At 36.0% G+C, this 16,426-nt stretch overlaps 1 protein-coding gene and 1 pseudogene across 5 annotated transcripts in view; one reads left to right on the top strand and one right to left on the bottom strand.

Moving 5' to 3' along the window:
• MAST2 (microtubule associated serine/threonine kinase 2) overlaps nt 1-16,426 on the top strand; it is a 174,740-nt gene that overhangs the window by 60,593 nt on the left and 97,721 nt on the right. For all 5 annotated transcript variants that reach the window (XM_031465041.2, XM_031465043.2, XM_031465039.2 and 2 more), the window contains one exon: nt 15,182-15,213. In XM_031465041.2, coding sequence (XP_031320901.1) covers nt 15,182-15,213 — 32 coding nt within the window. The remainder of the gene's footprint in view (nt 1-15,181; nt 15,214-16,426) is intronic.
• LOC105090861 (large ribosomal subunit protein uL15-like) lies at nt 9,517-10,011 on the bottom strand (annotated as a pseudogene).

Raw genomic sequence — 16,426 nt, 5'->3', positions numbered from 1 at the left:
TTCATACTGTTGTGGTCAGAAAAAGTGCTTGATATAATTTCTATCATCTTAAATTGGTTAAGTCTCATTTTCTGGCCTAACAAGTGATCTATCCTGGAGAACATTCCATGTGCACTTGAAAAGAATGTTTTTGGATGTAATGTCCTGTAGATATTCATTAAATCCAACTGGTCTGTTGTGTCATTCAAGACCACTGTTGCCTTGTTGATTTTCTGTCTGGCTGATCTGTCCATTGATGTAACTGGGGTATTAAAGCCCCCTACTATTACTGTATTATTATCAGTTTCTACTTTTATGTCTGTTAGAATTTACTTTGTATATTTAGGTGCTCCTGTATTGGTGCGTATATGTTAATGAGTGTATCAGTGCCTCCCTTTCTGTATTCCACTGTCATGTTGAGAGTAGACTAGAGGCAAGGGCTACAGCAGGAGAACCAACTATGAGACAATTGTGGCCCAGAAGACAAGAAAATCTAATGGATTGGAAGGGCGTGATTGCAGTAGAGGCAGTGGGGGATTTTCTGATTGGCATTTTTTCAGATATGAGAAGATCAGTAACCTCCTCAAGGACAGACAACTTGTAAAAATCTGGGCTACAGATGTATATAGTTGAAGATACTGTGAAATGAAAGTAACAGAAGATTTGACTCTGAGTGGCTTAAATATTAAAGAAATGTATTGGCTCACAAATATGGAAGTCCAGAGGTTGGATGATAGCTTTCATAGTTGAGTAATCTAGAGTCTTTTGCTCAGGTTCTCTGCAGTATATTGCCTCTTTCTCAAGCTGGCTTCTTACTTATTAGAAAAAGATCTTTTGTGGTTTTAGCCTGCACATTCACATGCTTCAGCAGCATCCCTAGGTCCTTTTAGACATTGGGGAGACTACGTGTGAGCATTTTTCCTTTAAACTGGAGGAGTCTCCACCCTGTGTAGGAATTGACATCATTTTACTTGAAGAGCAGTTGAGGTTTGGGTCTTCCATATGATAAAAATTGGCTCTTATCCTACTGCTGCTTTTGGAGCATCTACAGTGAGGCATATTTGAGGTTGCAGTTCCTTGTGAATGGAAGAAGGTGCTTTTATATTTGCCCTATTTTCCAGTCAACTTTATGGGGGATTATTTTATTTTAACTTTGAAAGGCCAACTGACTAGTCACCATAAACAAAATTTTATTATCAACTGTGTTAGTGCCATCATTTCCACATTAAGTATTTGCCTATAAGGCAGACAAAGTAATTGGTCTTCATTGTATAAGAGCCCAGATTCTGAACTGAGAATATACTGTGCTGATAAAATTATTGCCTTCAGGCAAAACCATGTAATGGTTCTTCCCTGCTTTTCTGCCTTTGATGTTCAAAAGTGAACGTGCTTAAAAGTGCCATCATTCAGGGGTACTTAATTATTTTGGAAAACATATGAAAGCATAGTGCATACTGTGAAGTATTATTGTTGACAAAGCTTTCTTGAGAGTGCTTTGTAATTTTGAAAATGATGACTATCCTAATAAATTATGAGCATTGTAGAAAACCCAGTTCAGTTTAGATTTTCATCCTTAAAAACAAAATCTTCAAGAACCAGCTAGATTTCAAACATTCTTTTTTTTTTTAGCACCTTTGTTGTGGTATGGTTCCTGTACAGCAAACTACACATATTTCAGATGTACAATTTGATGAATTTTGTTAGACATAGACACCCATGAAACCACCACCACAATCAAGATAGCTAACATTTCCATGACTCTTCAAGAGGGGTAGTTTTTGAATTCCCAGTTTATCTGTTTCTACCCTCTTTAACCCCTGGTAATCATAAGTTCTCTATATCTGTAAGTCTATTTCTATCAAACATTCTTTTTGAAAGTTACTTCATTTTCAAAAAGATAACTACTTATGAATTAACATGTAACCTAATGACTTCCTCCTGATATTCTTAATTTTGTTATTCTTTCTGTGGGACGTTTGATAAAGAAAAATAAAGAAAAACTGCAATTTGTATCATCAGTCCTTAGTACCACTAAATATTTTCATCATGTCAGTAAATTAGATGGCTTTGAAAATTGAGTGATTTATTCACGTACCTTCTTTTCTCTCTCTCTCTCTGTAGTATACTCATATTCTATGTTACAGCCAAACCAGACTTCTTTTTTAGTTTATTTTTTCCACATTTATTCATCTTTTCTGGTATTTTCCCATTCTTGAGTGTCATTCTCCTCTTTCTCTACCTGTCAACCTTTTGATCATCATCCCCATGTAGCAGCTGTCTTGGAGAATTTCAGCATGTCTGCAGAAAAGGATAATCGAGACAGCTTCAGATCTTTAGAGTTCTCTTGCTTCCTGGACTTTGCTCTATTTTAACAACATCTTTTCCCTAAGCCCCACATATTTTTGTTCATGGAGTTGTTTCGCTTAGAAATCTGAAGATATTCTAAAATTTCAGTCCCTTATCATCTCTGAATTAGATTCTTGTATTCTCCTGTGTGAATCAGGATCACAATTTGGAGGTCTGCAAACCAGTTCCTGTAGTTTTATTTGGCTAATTTTGGAGATTTCAAGAAAAATTGACGAATATAGTCCTTGCCAACCCTTTCCCATTTCCCATTCCATCATTTCTAAGGCTCCCCTCTTTCTACTTTTTAACAGCTCTGAAATTGTGGTGTGCTACTTTTGATAGTGTGTTATGTTTTAATTGGCAGTGATTATTTTGTTCTGCTTTAAAAAAATTTTCCCGATACCAAAAATAATGGCATCGCCTGAAATTAATAGTTTTTCAGATTTGATGAACTATGTTATAATACTTTTGGCCCGTGAAAGTATTTGAGTTTGCAGCATTTATGTTTCAATCTAAAGATCTCTGTCATTTTTAGTTTTTCCCCTTTTCTTTTTTTAATGTCTTGAAGATCTCTGTTCCCTCGATTCTCTGCTGTTATTTTTTTTTAATAAGTTGGTACTTGCTTGATGTGTTTCCTTTCTATATAATTTGAGATTATAGTATTTTTTCTACATTAATTAATTTTTTTAACTTTTTTGGGGGGTGGAGAGGTAATTAGGTTTGTTTTTTTATTTAATAAAGGTACTGGGGATTGTACCCAGGACCTCATGCATGCCAGGCACACACTCTACCACTGAGCTATATATACCCTCTCCCTTATTAATTTATGTGAGGTTTATAACATTTTTTTCTATTATATAACCACTCTTGAATTTTGGGTTTAAACCCAATTCAGGCATTATCTGTGATTCACAGTTTTTAAAAAGTGGTCATATATTTAATCTAAGCTTCCTGTTTTATCTTCAGGTAGTTTTGGTAAGGTATGTATTGAAGTTTTTTCATTTTGTCTGTTTATTGAGAAAAAATATTTATTTTATTTTTTTACCTTTTTAACAACCTTTGCTGAATCTGTTCTTATATCCTTCTTCGTATTTCTGATATTGGGTGTTCATACTTTCCTTTTTTCATGATCAGTAGTAGAAGTTTATCTGTTTTGTTAGTTTTTCTAAAACCAACTATCTCTGTATTTTAACCTTTCCAGGCAATTTTGCTTTTGCTGTGTCTGTTGCAAATGGCGTGCAGTAGGGTTTTTTTTTTCCCTGTCAATACTGATTAACCTGTGTGTGAAGATTTTTAGGGGTAACTGATACATCCGAACTTGTTTCTGCTGTATTATTTCTTATATTCCATGTCCTGTACCTCCATGCCTTACTGCTCCTTTTCTTTTTTGCCATTTAAAAATATTGGTAGAGTTTTTTGGTTTGTGTTTTTATTTGATTTTTCTAACTCTACTGATGAGTTAGAACAAATTCAGATTTTAACCCCCTCCTGAACAACACAAGGACTTTCCTTCTCATCACTCCTTCCAAACTTACATGCTATTTTTATCTAGTATTTTAATTCTTTCCTTTAAAGAAAATTACTCAAATTAGGTATCTCTATTTATTGTTGTATGTAGTCGGTACTTACTAAGAGTATGTTTACTAGTTTTCTTGCTCAGTAATTCTTTTTGGGTCTTAGATTTCCTCCTGGGATCATTTTTCTTCTTCCTAAAGTACATCATTTAGACATTTCTTTAATATAGGTATGTTGGTAATAAATGCTTATATTTATTTAAATGCCTTTGTTTTAAATGATTTTGACCATGAAAGATAGTTTGTATAGGTACACAATTTTATGTTGATAGTCATTTTCTCTTGCACTTTGTACATGTTATTCAGCTATCTTTTGGTTTCCATCATTACTACTGAGAAATATACTGATACTCAAATTGTTATTCCACTGAAGGTTATGGATTTTAATCTGTGGCTCTTAAGATTTTTTTTGCTTTGATGTTTTTCAGTATTACTATCATTTACCTTGTCTGGATTTTTAAAAAATTAATCCTACTTGGGGTATGTTATGCTTCCTATATATATGTATTCATTTTTGTTACCAATTTTGGAAACTTCTTAGCCATTATCTCTTCAAATATTGTAACATCTGCATTTACCATTTGCCCTCTGGGATTTGGATTAGATGTACATTGAACACAAGTGCTAGACACTGAAGAATATATTCTCTCTATTCCATGTAAAGAAAGTGCCAGAGCAGCAAAACTGATCTATAAGGTTTAGAAATCAAGATGGTAATTTTCCTGGGGAGTGTAGGTAGTGACTGGAAGAGGGGGTGTGAGGATGCTTCTGGATTGATAGTAATAATTCATTTTTTAAAAATCTGACTGTTGGTTACACTAGTGTGTTCAGTTTGTGAAAATTTGAGTTATATACTTATGTGCATTTTTCTGCATTTATAGTGTATTTCAGTAAGTAGTTTCAAAGTATTTGTTGTCTTCTTTCATCCAATGGGACACTGAAATACAGGATGGTATTGTCATCAGGAATGGATTGAGTGGGCCCTAGTTTTGTTCTCCACTCCTACTCCCACGCCAAACAGTGTTATTTACTTTAGTCACACTGTATGGGTTTAATACAAGCTCTATAAAGAGATATCTAGTCTTTCAGTGGTGGAGAATGCCCCACTTCTGCACGCACACACACAACCCTGCCCCCACACCTTGCTTTTACATGTTAATTGAAAAGTTATTTCCAAAACCCAACTCTGTCCACTTTCGGTGGAGTGGAAAGTTATGTTTCTTGGAGCCTGTTAATTTCCTTTTCTGGAAGAGTGCTGCTACTCAGTGGAAAAGGAGTGAATGAATACATAAATAAAGTGAGAATTCAAATAGAAAATGTGCTCAGGATGGAATCTGCCTCAGGCAGAGATAGCTTTGACCCAGTCATCTCCAGGCTGTTGATATAAAAGACAAACACCAGCCTTGTGACTCTTGGCTTGCATATTTACTTGTGGGGGTAGTAGTTATTGCCTTTGGACACTTGGCCTTTGTTTTTTCTTTGGAAATATTTTATGGGTTTAGTCATTGTGAATAATGAGTAATGCACGTAGACAGTGATTCCTCATATGAACAGCACCATTTTATTTTGTATGTATGTCTTTAAAAGTTTGTTTTATGGACAAGTGAAAGGGAGTGAACGGTTATTTCTCTAGAATTTAGTATATACAGCTTTCTTTGCAACTTCAGAATGTAGTTTGAGAAAAAAAGGAAATACCATTTTCAGCAGACAGTGTCAAAGTATGTCAATTTGAGGGATCCACAATGGTAATAATGCAATTTTAGAGACTCTAAACAATATATCCTTGAGTTTTGGGAGCACAGTTAGTATTTGGAGAATAGCAATTCATACATTAGCCATTGAGCCTTGCTGCTCAATGGAGCAAGGTGGGTCAGATTAGAAAAATGCAACTCCTTATTATTAATGATAATCTAAACCCTAAACTTTCCTTTTGTGGGGATGGGAGAGGTTTTTTTTTTTTAAGACTTGACTTTATATTTTTTTAAGAGCAGTTTTAGGTTTACAACAAAACTGAGAGAAAGGTACAGATATTTGCCATATACTCCTTGCTCCGACACATGCATGGCCTCCCCTGTTATCAGTATCACTTACCAGAATGGTACAGTTTTTTTTTGTTTTTTTTTACTAAGAAAGAACCTACTTTGGCACATCATCACTACCCAAAGGCCTTAGTTCACTTTATTTTGCTTTTTTATTTTTAAAAAATTTTTTGGGTTGTTTTTTTTTTTTGATAGGGGGCAGGTAATTAGGTTTATTTATTTTAAATAGAGGCACTGGGGATTGAACGCAGGACCTTGTGCATGCTAGGCACGCACTCTATCACTGAGCTATACCCTCACCTTTACTTTAGGATTCATACACATTCTGTGGGTTGGAATAAATGTATAATGACACATATTTATTATTGTAATATCATATAGAGTATTTGCACTGCCCTAAAATTCCTCTGTGGTCTAGCTGTCCATCTCCCCCTGCCCCCACCCCTGGCAACCACTTATCTTTTTACTGGGTCCATGTTTTACCTCTTCTGGTATGTTACATAGTTGGAATCATACAGAATGTAGCCTTTCCGGATTGGCTTCTTTCACTTAGTAATACGCATTTAACTTTCCTCCATACCTCTTCATGGCTCGATAGCTCAGTTCTTTTTACTATTGAATAATACTCCATTGTCTGGAGGTACCACAGTTTATTTATCCATTTACCTGCTGAAGGATATCTTAATTGTTCTGAAGTTTTGGCAATTATGTATAAAGCTGCTGTAAACCTCTGTGTGCAGGTTTTTGTGTGGGTATAAGTTTTCAGCTCCTTCAGGTAAATACCAAGGAGCACAAATATGTAGAATAAGAGTATGTTTGGTTTTGTAAGACGCTGCCAAACTATCTTCCAAAGTGGCTGTACCATTGTGCATTCCCACCAGCAATGTATGAGAGTTCCTGTTGCTCCATGTCCTCACCAGCATTTCATGTTGTCAGTGTTCCAGATTTTGGCCATTCCTATAGATGTGTAGTGCTATCCTATTATTATTTTGATTTACATTTCCTTGATACATATGATATGGAGCATCTTTTTATATGAAAACCTTAAGCTTTTAAATGTATTTTCTTATTCTAGCCTTGGGACAACTTGCATGAAATAGGCGAAGTAAGTATTTTTATCTCAGGTGTGCAAATAAGAAAAGTAAGATTAAGAAAAGTTTAATAACTGACTGGGATTTATGAGCAGAGTAAGTAGTAGAACTGTGTTTAATTTTTTTTTCTTTTTTGACTCTGAGCCTTGAGTTCTTTATGCCATGTAGGATCATCATGCTGTTTTTACTGTTCTTCAGACTCTTATGAGAACAACACATGTCATCCGTGTCACAATTTACAGAACAAAATACTTTCATATACGTTGTTTTATTTGACCTTTATAAGTACTATATACAAGCCTTAGAAGTAGGTGAAATCCTAGGCCACACAAGTTATATGTTATTGAGACATAATATGAGCCTGGTTTTCTAAACTTCAAATTTTGTACTCTTTTCCCATGTTTCTTAATATTATTGTATAATGTAAATACTCTGTCATGGGGCCCTGTTCTCAGGGTGATGACATATGAATTTAATGGAGCAAGAGGAGTGAAACACATTTGAGTTTCATAGGAGCACCATAGCTACATATATACTGATTTCCCCTTTGGCTCCTGACCTCGAGATACACTCGCACTCAGGTGTGAACAAGTGGAGTTAAAACACCATGATGCCCAGAGCAGTAGTAATGGTACATTTGCTACACAGGAAAGGGAGTTTTTTATGCATCCCAGCAGATTGCTTGCTGCCAGAGCTGAGTAGATGCTTGTATTTGGGGAATAATGGTCCTTCTAAGGCCACTTAGTAAATGGTATAAAAGTGGATTTCCTTAGTAATTTTTTCCCCCTCTCCTGAAAGCATTTTTTTTTCTTGACGATCGTGAAATAGCAACCAGCCTGAAGAATGTCAGTAAATAACATAAGTGATAGAAGAGTATATCCTTTCTCCAGTAAATTACGCCTCTTTTTCTAACCTAATTGCAGTTGACAATTTTCATCACCATAACTCCAAATGAGCAAGACCCTATTATGAGCCTTATAATGATGATAGTGATAATAGTTAAGTATTATTTACTTATGTTATTGATTCATTAATTTATTCATCATTCATTTGGTACCTATTAGGTCAAGTATTGTGCTGGTTGCTAGTAATGTCAGAGATGAGCAATACTGATCTCTGCTCCTCTAGCTGACAGTCAGCCCCAGAAAACAGAAAATTAAGCAACTAATTACAGTAAATTGTTGGAATTATATAGAGGAAGGCTGGGGAAACTATGTGTAGGGAGCTCTTCCCAGAGGAAATGAGTTTTAAGCTAAGGTCCAAGAATGTATAAAGAGAACAAAGGAAAACTATTCCAGGCAGAGAGGACAATACCCATGAAGCCCTCTGAAAGATCGAAACTCCAACAAGACTGGAGAATTGTGCAAATGACGCTAGAGAGGTAGGCAGTAGCAGCTAGGTAGTGCTCTGTAGGCTACAGAAAGGATTTCAGACTATTCATTGAGGACTTCTAAGAAGAGAAATCACCCAATTAGTTTTGCATTTTAAAAAGGTATTTTTGACTGCAGCACTTATTAAACTCATATATTATCATTTAGAAAATAGATACTTATTACTTGATATTTACATTCATGTAACTTTAGGAATCAAGGGGAACAAAGCTAAATTAGAGTGACATCAGTTAGGAGAATGTTATAGGGTGATGCTGACTTGGACTAGGGGACATGGCAGTGGAGATAAAGTGAAATTGACAGATTGAAGATAGATATTTTGAGGTAGCATCAGCAAGACTTGATGAATAGTTGGGTGAGAGAACTTGAAGAATCAAGAATGACTGGGTTTGGAGGTACCATCACCAAAATGGAAAACAGAGAAGGAACAAGATTGAATAGAAAGATAAGTTGAGTTTTCAGACATATTGAGGTCAAGGTGATTGTATATAAGACTGTATACAACTATATAGTTGAAGAGAGATCTGGGATGAAGATACAAATATGGGTGTCGTCTGTAAGATGTGTGTAGAGAGGAGAGTTTCCAGGCAGAGCTTTAAGGACAGTCAACTTGTAAGCATCTAAGGTGATGAAGGAAGAGCCTGCAAAGGTGTTTAAGTGGTGATAAAACATAAAACAGGAGAATGTTGTTTCGTGGATAGAACAGTCTTTCAAGACAGAAGAATGAATGATATGGTCAAGATGCTGCTGAGCAGTCAAAACCCAAAAAGAAATGGTGGACTGAAAATGCAGTGGGGCTTCTTTATGTGGAGACCACTGGTAACCTGGCAAGAATGGCTCAAGTCGGGTAGTAAGGTCTGAGGATATCTGCAGTGTGTTGAAGAAAATAGGAGGTGAGACATTGGAGGCAGTGAATGTGGACAGCTCATTAAAGAAGTGTGGCTGTGAAAAGAAAATAGAATTGGCAGTAGTTGAAGAGGGGTGTTTAGTAACTAAAGGAAAATTTTTTCTCTTTCCTTCCCTCCCTCGCTTTTTCTCTCCCTCTCTCCCCCCCTCCCATCCACTTGATAACATAATGAATCTCCCACCATAGGATTCAAGCTACCAGGACACAGGCCCCATCCACACCCTTAATCTTTTCCTCAGCTCTTCTGCTGAAGAATTTGGCCTTCACGATGACAGGCTGTTCAGGGAGCTTTCCCTTCCCCAGAACTTTGTAGTAGCCCGATTGCACCATGTCAGTGATAGAAGCCACTCTAGTCTTGCTCTTGGCAGCGTTTACTTGTGTCTGCTCACTGACAGGGGCCACAATTTATCAAGATTGACAGTTGAGCAGAAGCTCTGGTTCCTCTTTAAGTGATAATGCCTCATACCAACTTTCCCAGAGTATCCTGGGTGATATATGTTGATGTTGATCCTGTGGTGATGCATGCCACCAGCATTACCCCAGCCTCCCGGTGCTTCCGGTGTTTGTCTATGTGGCCGTGGCTCACATGACCAAGTTCCCAGGTCTTCCTTAGTCTAAATGGCATGTCAGCGGCCAAGACAAAAGAGTGGAAATTTTTTTCTTATCTCAAGGTGGGATAGACTTGAATGTACTCAGAATGCTAAGCAGAAATCGTGAAGAATACGGAGAGTCAAGAGATGACTAGTAGATTAGAGGCGGCCGAATGGGACAGGCTTCTTCTGATGTTGTGTTGTCAGATATTACCATCCTAGTTCCTAAGGGAAAATGACGAGCCAGAGAATTTATAGTTACTTGCCTAAGTGTGTGCTCTTCTTACCTCAGCCAGATTTCCTGATTGTGCAGCTTTCTTCCTGAGCTTGCTATGAATATTCCCTGGAAAAGGGAAGACTGGGAAGTCATTGTTCCTTGAACTACCTTTATCTGATTGGAGACCGCTTCTTGTTCCACTTTGCCTTAAGTCTGTCTTTATGGTACCAGAAAGCTTGGCACAGAATGTACTGATCTGGAGCCCTGGGCACCCATCCTGCAAATGCAGGCTTTTGCACAGGTGCAAGGAGTCAGTAAGGAATACAGAAGGGATGATTTCCATGGATGCATTTCCTTGTGTAAAAGGGGTTCAAAGAGGGGCACACATGGATTTTACAGAGTCTTTGTTTATTATTGTTGCCTTCAAATATAGTCCATCTCATGTGATCTATATAAACTATTCAAGAAGCCAGAACTGTATCATGTAGGTTCAAAGAATGATATTCCCAGTTTTACATAGATTGTTTCAGAAAATAGAAAAAGAGAACACACTCTCCTGGCACATTTTATGAGGAGAGTATAACCGTAATGCCAAAACTGACAAGGACAGTTTGAGAAGAAAAAGTAAATAGTCCAATTTATTTATTAACATAGAGGCAAACATTCTAAATAAAAGCGCTCAGACCCTAGATGATTTTATTTGTGATATAACACCAATCTTACATAAACTCTTTCAGAAAATAGAGGAAGCGGGAACATGTTTTGGCCAGTTTTAGGAGACTGGCATAATTGTGATACCAAAATCTGACAAAGACATTATAATAAAAGAAAATTGGAGACCATTATCCCTTATCAACATAAGTGCAAAAATCATTAATAAAATATTAGTGAAGATAATCTAACAGTGTATTTGAGAATGTTGGGTTTAACCCAGAAATGCAAGATTAGTCTAATATTGGAAAAATCAATCACTGTAATTCACCACATTAACAGAATAGAGGAGAAAAACCATATGATTATTTTAGTATATATGCAGAGAAAGTACTTGGCAAAATCAATACCCACTAATGATAAAAACTCTAAACAAATTAGGAATAGAAAGGAACTTTATCAATTTGATAAAAGTTGTTTATGAAAAGGCTACAGCTAACATCATTTTTAGTAGTAAAGTGTTGAACTCTTTCCCCCCATGATCAAATGAAAAACAAGGCGAGGATGTCTACCACAAACAGTCCTAGCAAGTGGAAAGAAATAAAACTCTTTGTTTCTAGAGAACATGTTTGTTTATACAGAAAAATCCTAAGGAATCTGCAAAACAGTCATTACAACTAATAATGAATTTAAGTTGTAGGATATATAGTCAATATGCAAAAATTGATTGCATTCCTATACTAGAAGCAGGCAATTGGGAAATGAAATAAAGATTTCATTTACAATAGCTTCAAAAATATCTTAGATGTAAGCTTACCAATAAAAGGACAAGATCTTTTTGCTGAAGACTATGAAACATTGCTGAGAGTGATTAAAGCAGGTCTAAAATTTATATGCAAATGTAAAGAATCTAGAATATCCAAAGCAATCTTGAAAAAGAACAAAGTTGAAGGGCCACATGATCTGACTTCAATACTTGATATAAAGCTACATAATCAAGAAAATGTGGTGCTGGCATTGGGTGAAGAAAGAGAACAATAGAGTACAGTAGAGAGGCATAAGTAGACCATTCTATTTATGGTTTGATTTTCAACAGAGATGCCAAAGCAATCTGTTGGGGAAAAGATAGTGTTTTCAATATACGGTGCTGGAATCAGTGAATGTCCTTGTGGGAAAAAAATGAGCCTTAACCCCATCTCACATATTACTGCAGAGTTAATTCAAAATGAATCATAGACCTAAACATAAAGGCTAAAACCATAAAGCATCTAGAAATAAAATATAGGAAAGTATTTTTGTGTTCTTATCATGGGCATATTTTTGTTAGATAGGATACTGAAATCATTAACTGTAAAAAAAAAATTGACAAATTGACCCTTGATCAAAATAAAAAACTTGCTTGTCAAAAGATACCACTTTATAATTTCAGTAGCAAGGCACAGACTGGGAGAGAAATACCCAGGAAAGTATCTAACAAAGGACTTGTATCTAGAATATATGAAGAACTCTTACAACTCAATGATAAAAAAATAAATAGTCCAGTTATAAAAGAGGCAAAGTATTTTAAGATACTTCATAAATAGGTACTGATGGCTAAAGAGCACATGACAAGATGCTGAACATCATTAGTCATCAGAGAAATGCAGATAAAACCACAATAAGATGATCACACTCACTAGAACGGCTAAAATTTAAAATACTGATGTCATATTTTGGTATGAATGTAGAGCAGTTCTTATATTATTAGTGAGTGTAACCTAAATTAGCTAGAATGTGGAGCAGTTAAAACTCTCATACATTGTTAATGGAACTGTAATATGGTATAATCACTTTGGAAAAAGATCTGGTAGTTTCTTATAAAACTAAACATACACCTATCCTATAACCCAACAGTTACACTCTTAGGTATTTACCCAAGACAAATGAGATATGGACCTATTAAAAGACTTGTACAGGAATGTTAATAGCTCGAAAGTGGAAATAACCCAAATGTCTATTAGTAAGAGAGAGGATAAATAAACTGTGGTATATTAATATGATTGGCTATATTGCTACTGTAATATGAAACAACATGGATAAATTTCTAAAACACTATGCTAAGTGAAAGAAGCCTTATATGAAAGGATTCATACTTGGATAATCCCATTCATATGAACTTTGGAAGCAAGCAAAACTAATCTATGGTGAAAAAATGGGAATAGTATTTACTTGGGGTAAGGGAATAGTGTTTTTTGGGGGGTGAATTTACCAAGAAAGAACTTGATGAAACTTTCTGTATTGATGGACATGTTCTATGTTTTGACAGGGATCTGGGTTACCTTAGTGTATGCATTTATCATACTTATCAATTGGTACGCCTAAGATTTCTGCAGCTCAGTGTTTGCAAATTTACCTTAAAAAAAACCAATGTGAAAAATTGTAAACAAATACTGAATTCTGGTTAATGATATACATGGTGAAATATATACTGATGTCTACAGTCTACTTTGAGATGCATTAAAAAATGGGTGGGTAGATGGCTATATATGTGATAAAGAAAATACCACAAAATGTTAACAGTGGTATAGTCTGGGCTGTGTGTGTGTATATGGATGTTCACTGTACAGGTCTTTAAACTTTTCTGTATTTTCTACGTTTGAAATGTTTCATTCTGAATTCCAGGGTTTTGAGCAGGAGTGTTGTCATCTAACTGACCTTTAAAAGGATCACTCTGTTATGTTGAGAATAGAAAGACCATAAAGGGATAAGAGTGGAAGCAGGAATAGGGTTCCAGTTCGGAGACAGTTGAGAGGCTGGGGTGAGACCATGTGGCTTAGACTGCAATAGCAAAAACGAAGAGATTTTTCTGTAACTCATTTAGCAGTAAAACTTGACCTAACTTGAACTCTTCCTGGTGACAAAACTGAACTGGCACTCTTTAGAGTTTTTATCACATTTATTGTGGCTATCATACATTTTACTGGAGAAATTTTAATGTGTTTAATGTATTTTGTTGATGCATCAGTCTTTGTTGAAAGTGTTACATAATATATGTGCTATTATATTAGTTACTACCTCCCCCAGTTCTGATTTCTAAAACATGACTAAATCCAAAGTTTTTGTTTAAAAGATTGTAAGCATATATGTCTTTGGAGATAGTGAAAAATGGTTATATTCTGGCTGTATTTTAGATTCAAACCCATTAAGAATTCTTGTTGGATGGGACATGGGGTAAATGAAAAGCAGGAGTCCAGCATTTTGGTCTGAACAACTGAAAGAATAGAATTACCATCATCTGAGATGAAGTAAGGCCGTAATTGTAGTCAATTTGGTGGCAAGAACAAGTTCAGTTTGGACACGTTAAATTTGAGATGTTGAGTAGGCAATTGATTATAAATGTCAGGAGTTTAGGAGGCAGTTCTGGGAAGGAGAACTCTCAGGAAGTGTTGGAGGGGGAGGGTAAATTGGTATGATCATTTTGGGAGCAATTTCTGATGCTTAACGACTTGTCAGTTGCAGGCCACATCTCAGTGTATACTTCCAGGAAACATTTTATACCTGTGCATAAGGAGACAAGTACAAGCATGTTTATAAGAGCATTGTTTTGATGGAGAAGAGAAACAGAAAATAGTTTCCATTTACTGGAGAATGGATAAATAAATATAAAAATTTACAGACTGGACTATTCTATAGGTATATGAACTAAAGTGAACTATAACCACATGGGTGAATCTCCTAATTATAATGTAGATTGATGTCAGCAGATGAATATATATAATATTTTAAGTATATAATTTAAAAACATGTAAAACAGTACTAATAATTATTTATGAATATATATGTAAGAAAAAATAAAGACACAGATGGAAAAAAACCCCAAAATTTAAGAATAGTTATTAAGTGGGGACTAAGTGGAAGGTTGGACTTGATACATTTGGAAAGCAAATCACAGGAGCTCAACTGTTATTGTAAGAGTTATTCTCGTGCCAGTGTTGTGAATAGTCATCTCTTTTTTATATTATTTTCTATACTTCTTTATTTGTCTAAAATATTTTCTAATTAAAAAAATTTACATTTCATTCCTGACTCTAATGATATGAATCCTTTATAATTCAGTAGCAGTTGGTGTCTGGCCCAGTGAGTGCCTGGAATGTACACTGATAAGTTGGTTCCATCTAGTGGGGAAAATGTTACAAGTATTCTTCCCTTTTGGGAAAGAGCGAGGAGGTGATAGTTAACTTAACTACTCATTATTTCACTAAAATTTAAGAGACAAAGGGAAAGGTTATTATTTAGAAATATTTAGTCTTTGCCATTATTAAGATAATGTAATTCTCCTAGGACATTTAGTGCAGACCTGTAGGACTTAGATGGGTCCTTATTTCTGTCTAACTTGTGTTTGTGTTTTGTTTTTCAGAAGGAGTTGAGCCTTCCAAGAAGAGGCAGCTTGTAAGTAGATGATGATTATGATTAGGAATCCCTCCTGGGGATGCTCTCAGTATCACTTGGAGGAATCCCATTTATAAGTGGTTTTGTGTGTGTGTGTGTGTGTGTGGACTCCTGTCTGGGCCTTTGAAGCCAATTAACCAGCCAACTTCTCTCTCTAGGTCAGCTCCTCCCCTCTTCCTCATTTTTCCCCACCTCAAATCCTCTTCTCTGTGTCAATTTTTGCCTAGCATTTGGGAAAAAGCTGCCACTTAAATACAGTCACAGTCTTATACTTGTGTTTTGGGGCTTACTGAGTTTTAGTGGACTCAAGCTTTTTGAGAGCATTAAAATTGAAATTCTTGGTATCTACATCTGTTCCATACATGGTACTAGGGAGAGGCCAACTTTTCTGACAAGTTGGGGCAAAGGCAGAAACTAGGTTTGGGTTCATACTTGGAGTAGGGCTACCTTTCACCTGTTTGTTCTATTCTGGCTTTAGGGCTAGGGGAGATTCCTGAATAACTTTGTCCCTAGATTTTAATTTCTTCTATTTTCTTGGCCTGCTTTTTCTCTTAAGAATTCTTTTGGGGCAGTACTACAATTTTGGCTAATCAGAATCCTTTAGAATACATATTATACAGATTAAAAACAATCATTTAAATAATAATAAGCAGTTAAAATGCAGATTCGGAACTTGGATTAGAGTCTCCATGTTTGCTGCTTCCAGCTCAGCTCAGGATCCTGTCTGAGGACGTGTGATGCAAGACTTAAGAAACAAAGAGACAAAGTAAAGAACAAAGATGGGACCAGGGGACTCAAGATCTCGTGGGTCTAGAGCCTGGTCAACATCATATTTATTAGGAGTATACAGCTCAGAAAAAAATGCGATCAAAGAGGTGGGGCTTTAGATATTCCATGCAATAAGCACTAAGTTCTGCTTGCTGGTTAACTGATTAATTTCAGGCCCATCCCTTCCAGGAACAATCACCCTCCTGGGGGTATGCAAAATTTCTGAGTCTATCCTACCATTGCCTCCGGACATCTCAAGATAGCAAATACTTCCCCTGGATTCAACAGCATGCTTTCATGCCAGAACAAAGTTCTGTTAATGGGTGATCTGGCTTTCCAAGACTGTTCATTGTTTCACTCTAACGAAATATCTGCCCTCCTTTGTGCCCTTATGGTCAATGTCAGGATTGCTCACCAAAAATTTCATCTACTGTGTAAAACATTA

Source organism: Camelus dromedarius, chromosome 14, assembly GCF_036321535.1.
Source record: "Camelus dromedarius isolate mCamDro1 chromosome 14, mCamDro1.pat, whole genome shotgun sequence".
Classification (NCBI taxonomy): domain Eukaryota; kingdom Metazoa; phylum Chordata; class Mammalia; order Artiodactyla; family Camelidae; genus Camelus; species Camelus dromedarius.
Note: the sequence above shows the minus strand (reverse complement) of the source record. Positions and strands in the feature narration are given on the sequence as shown.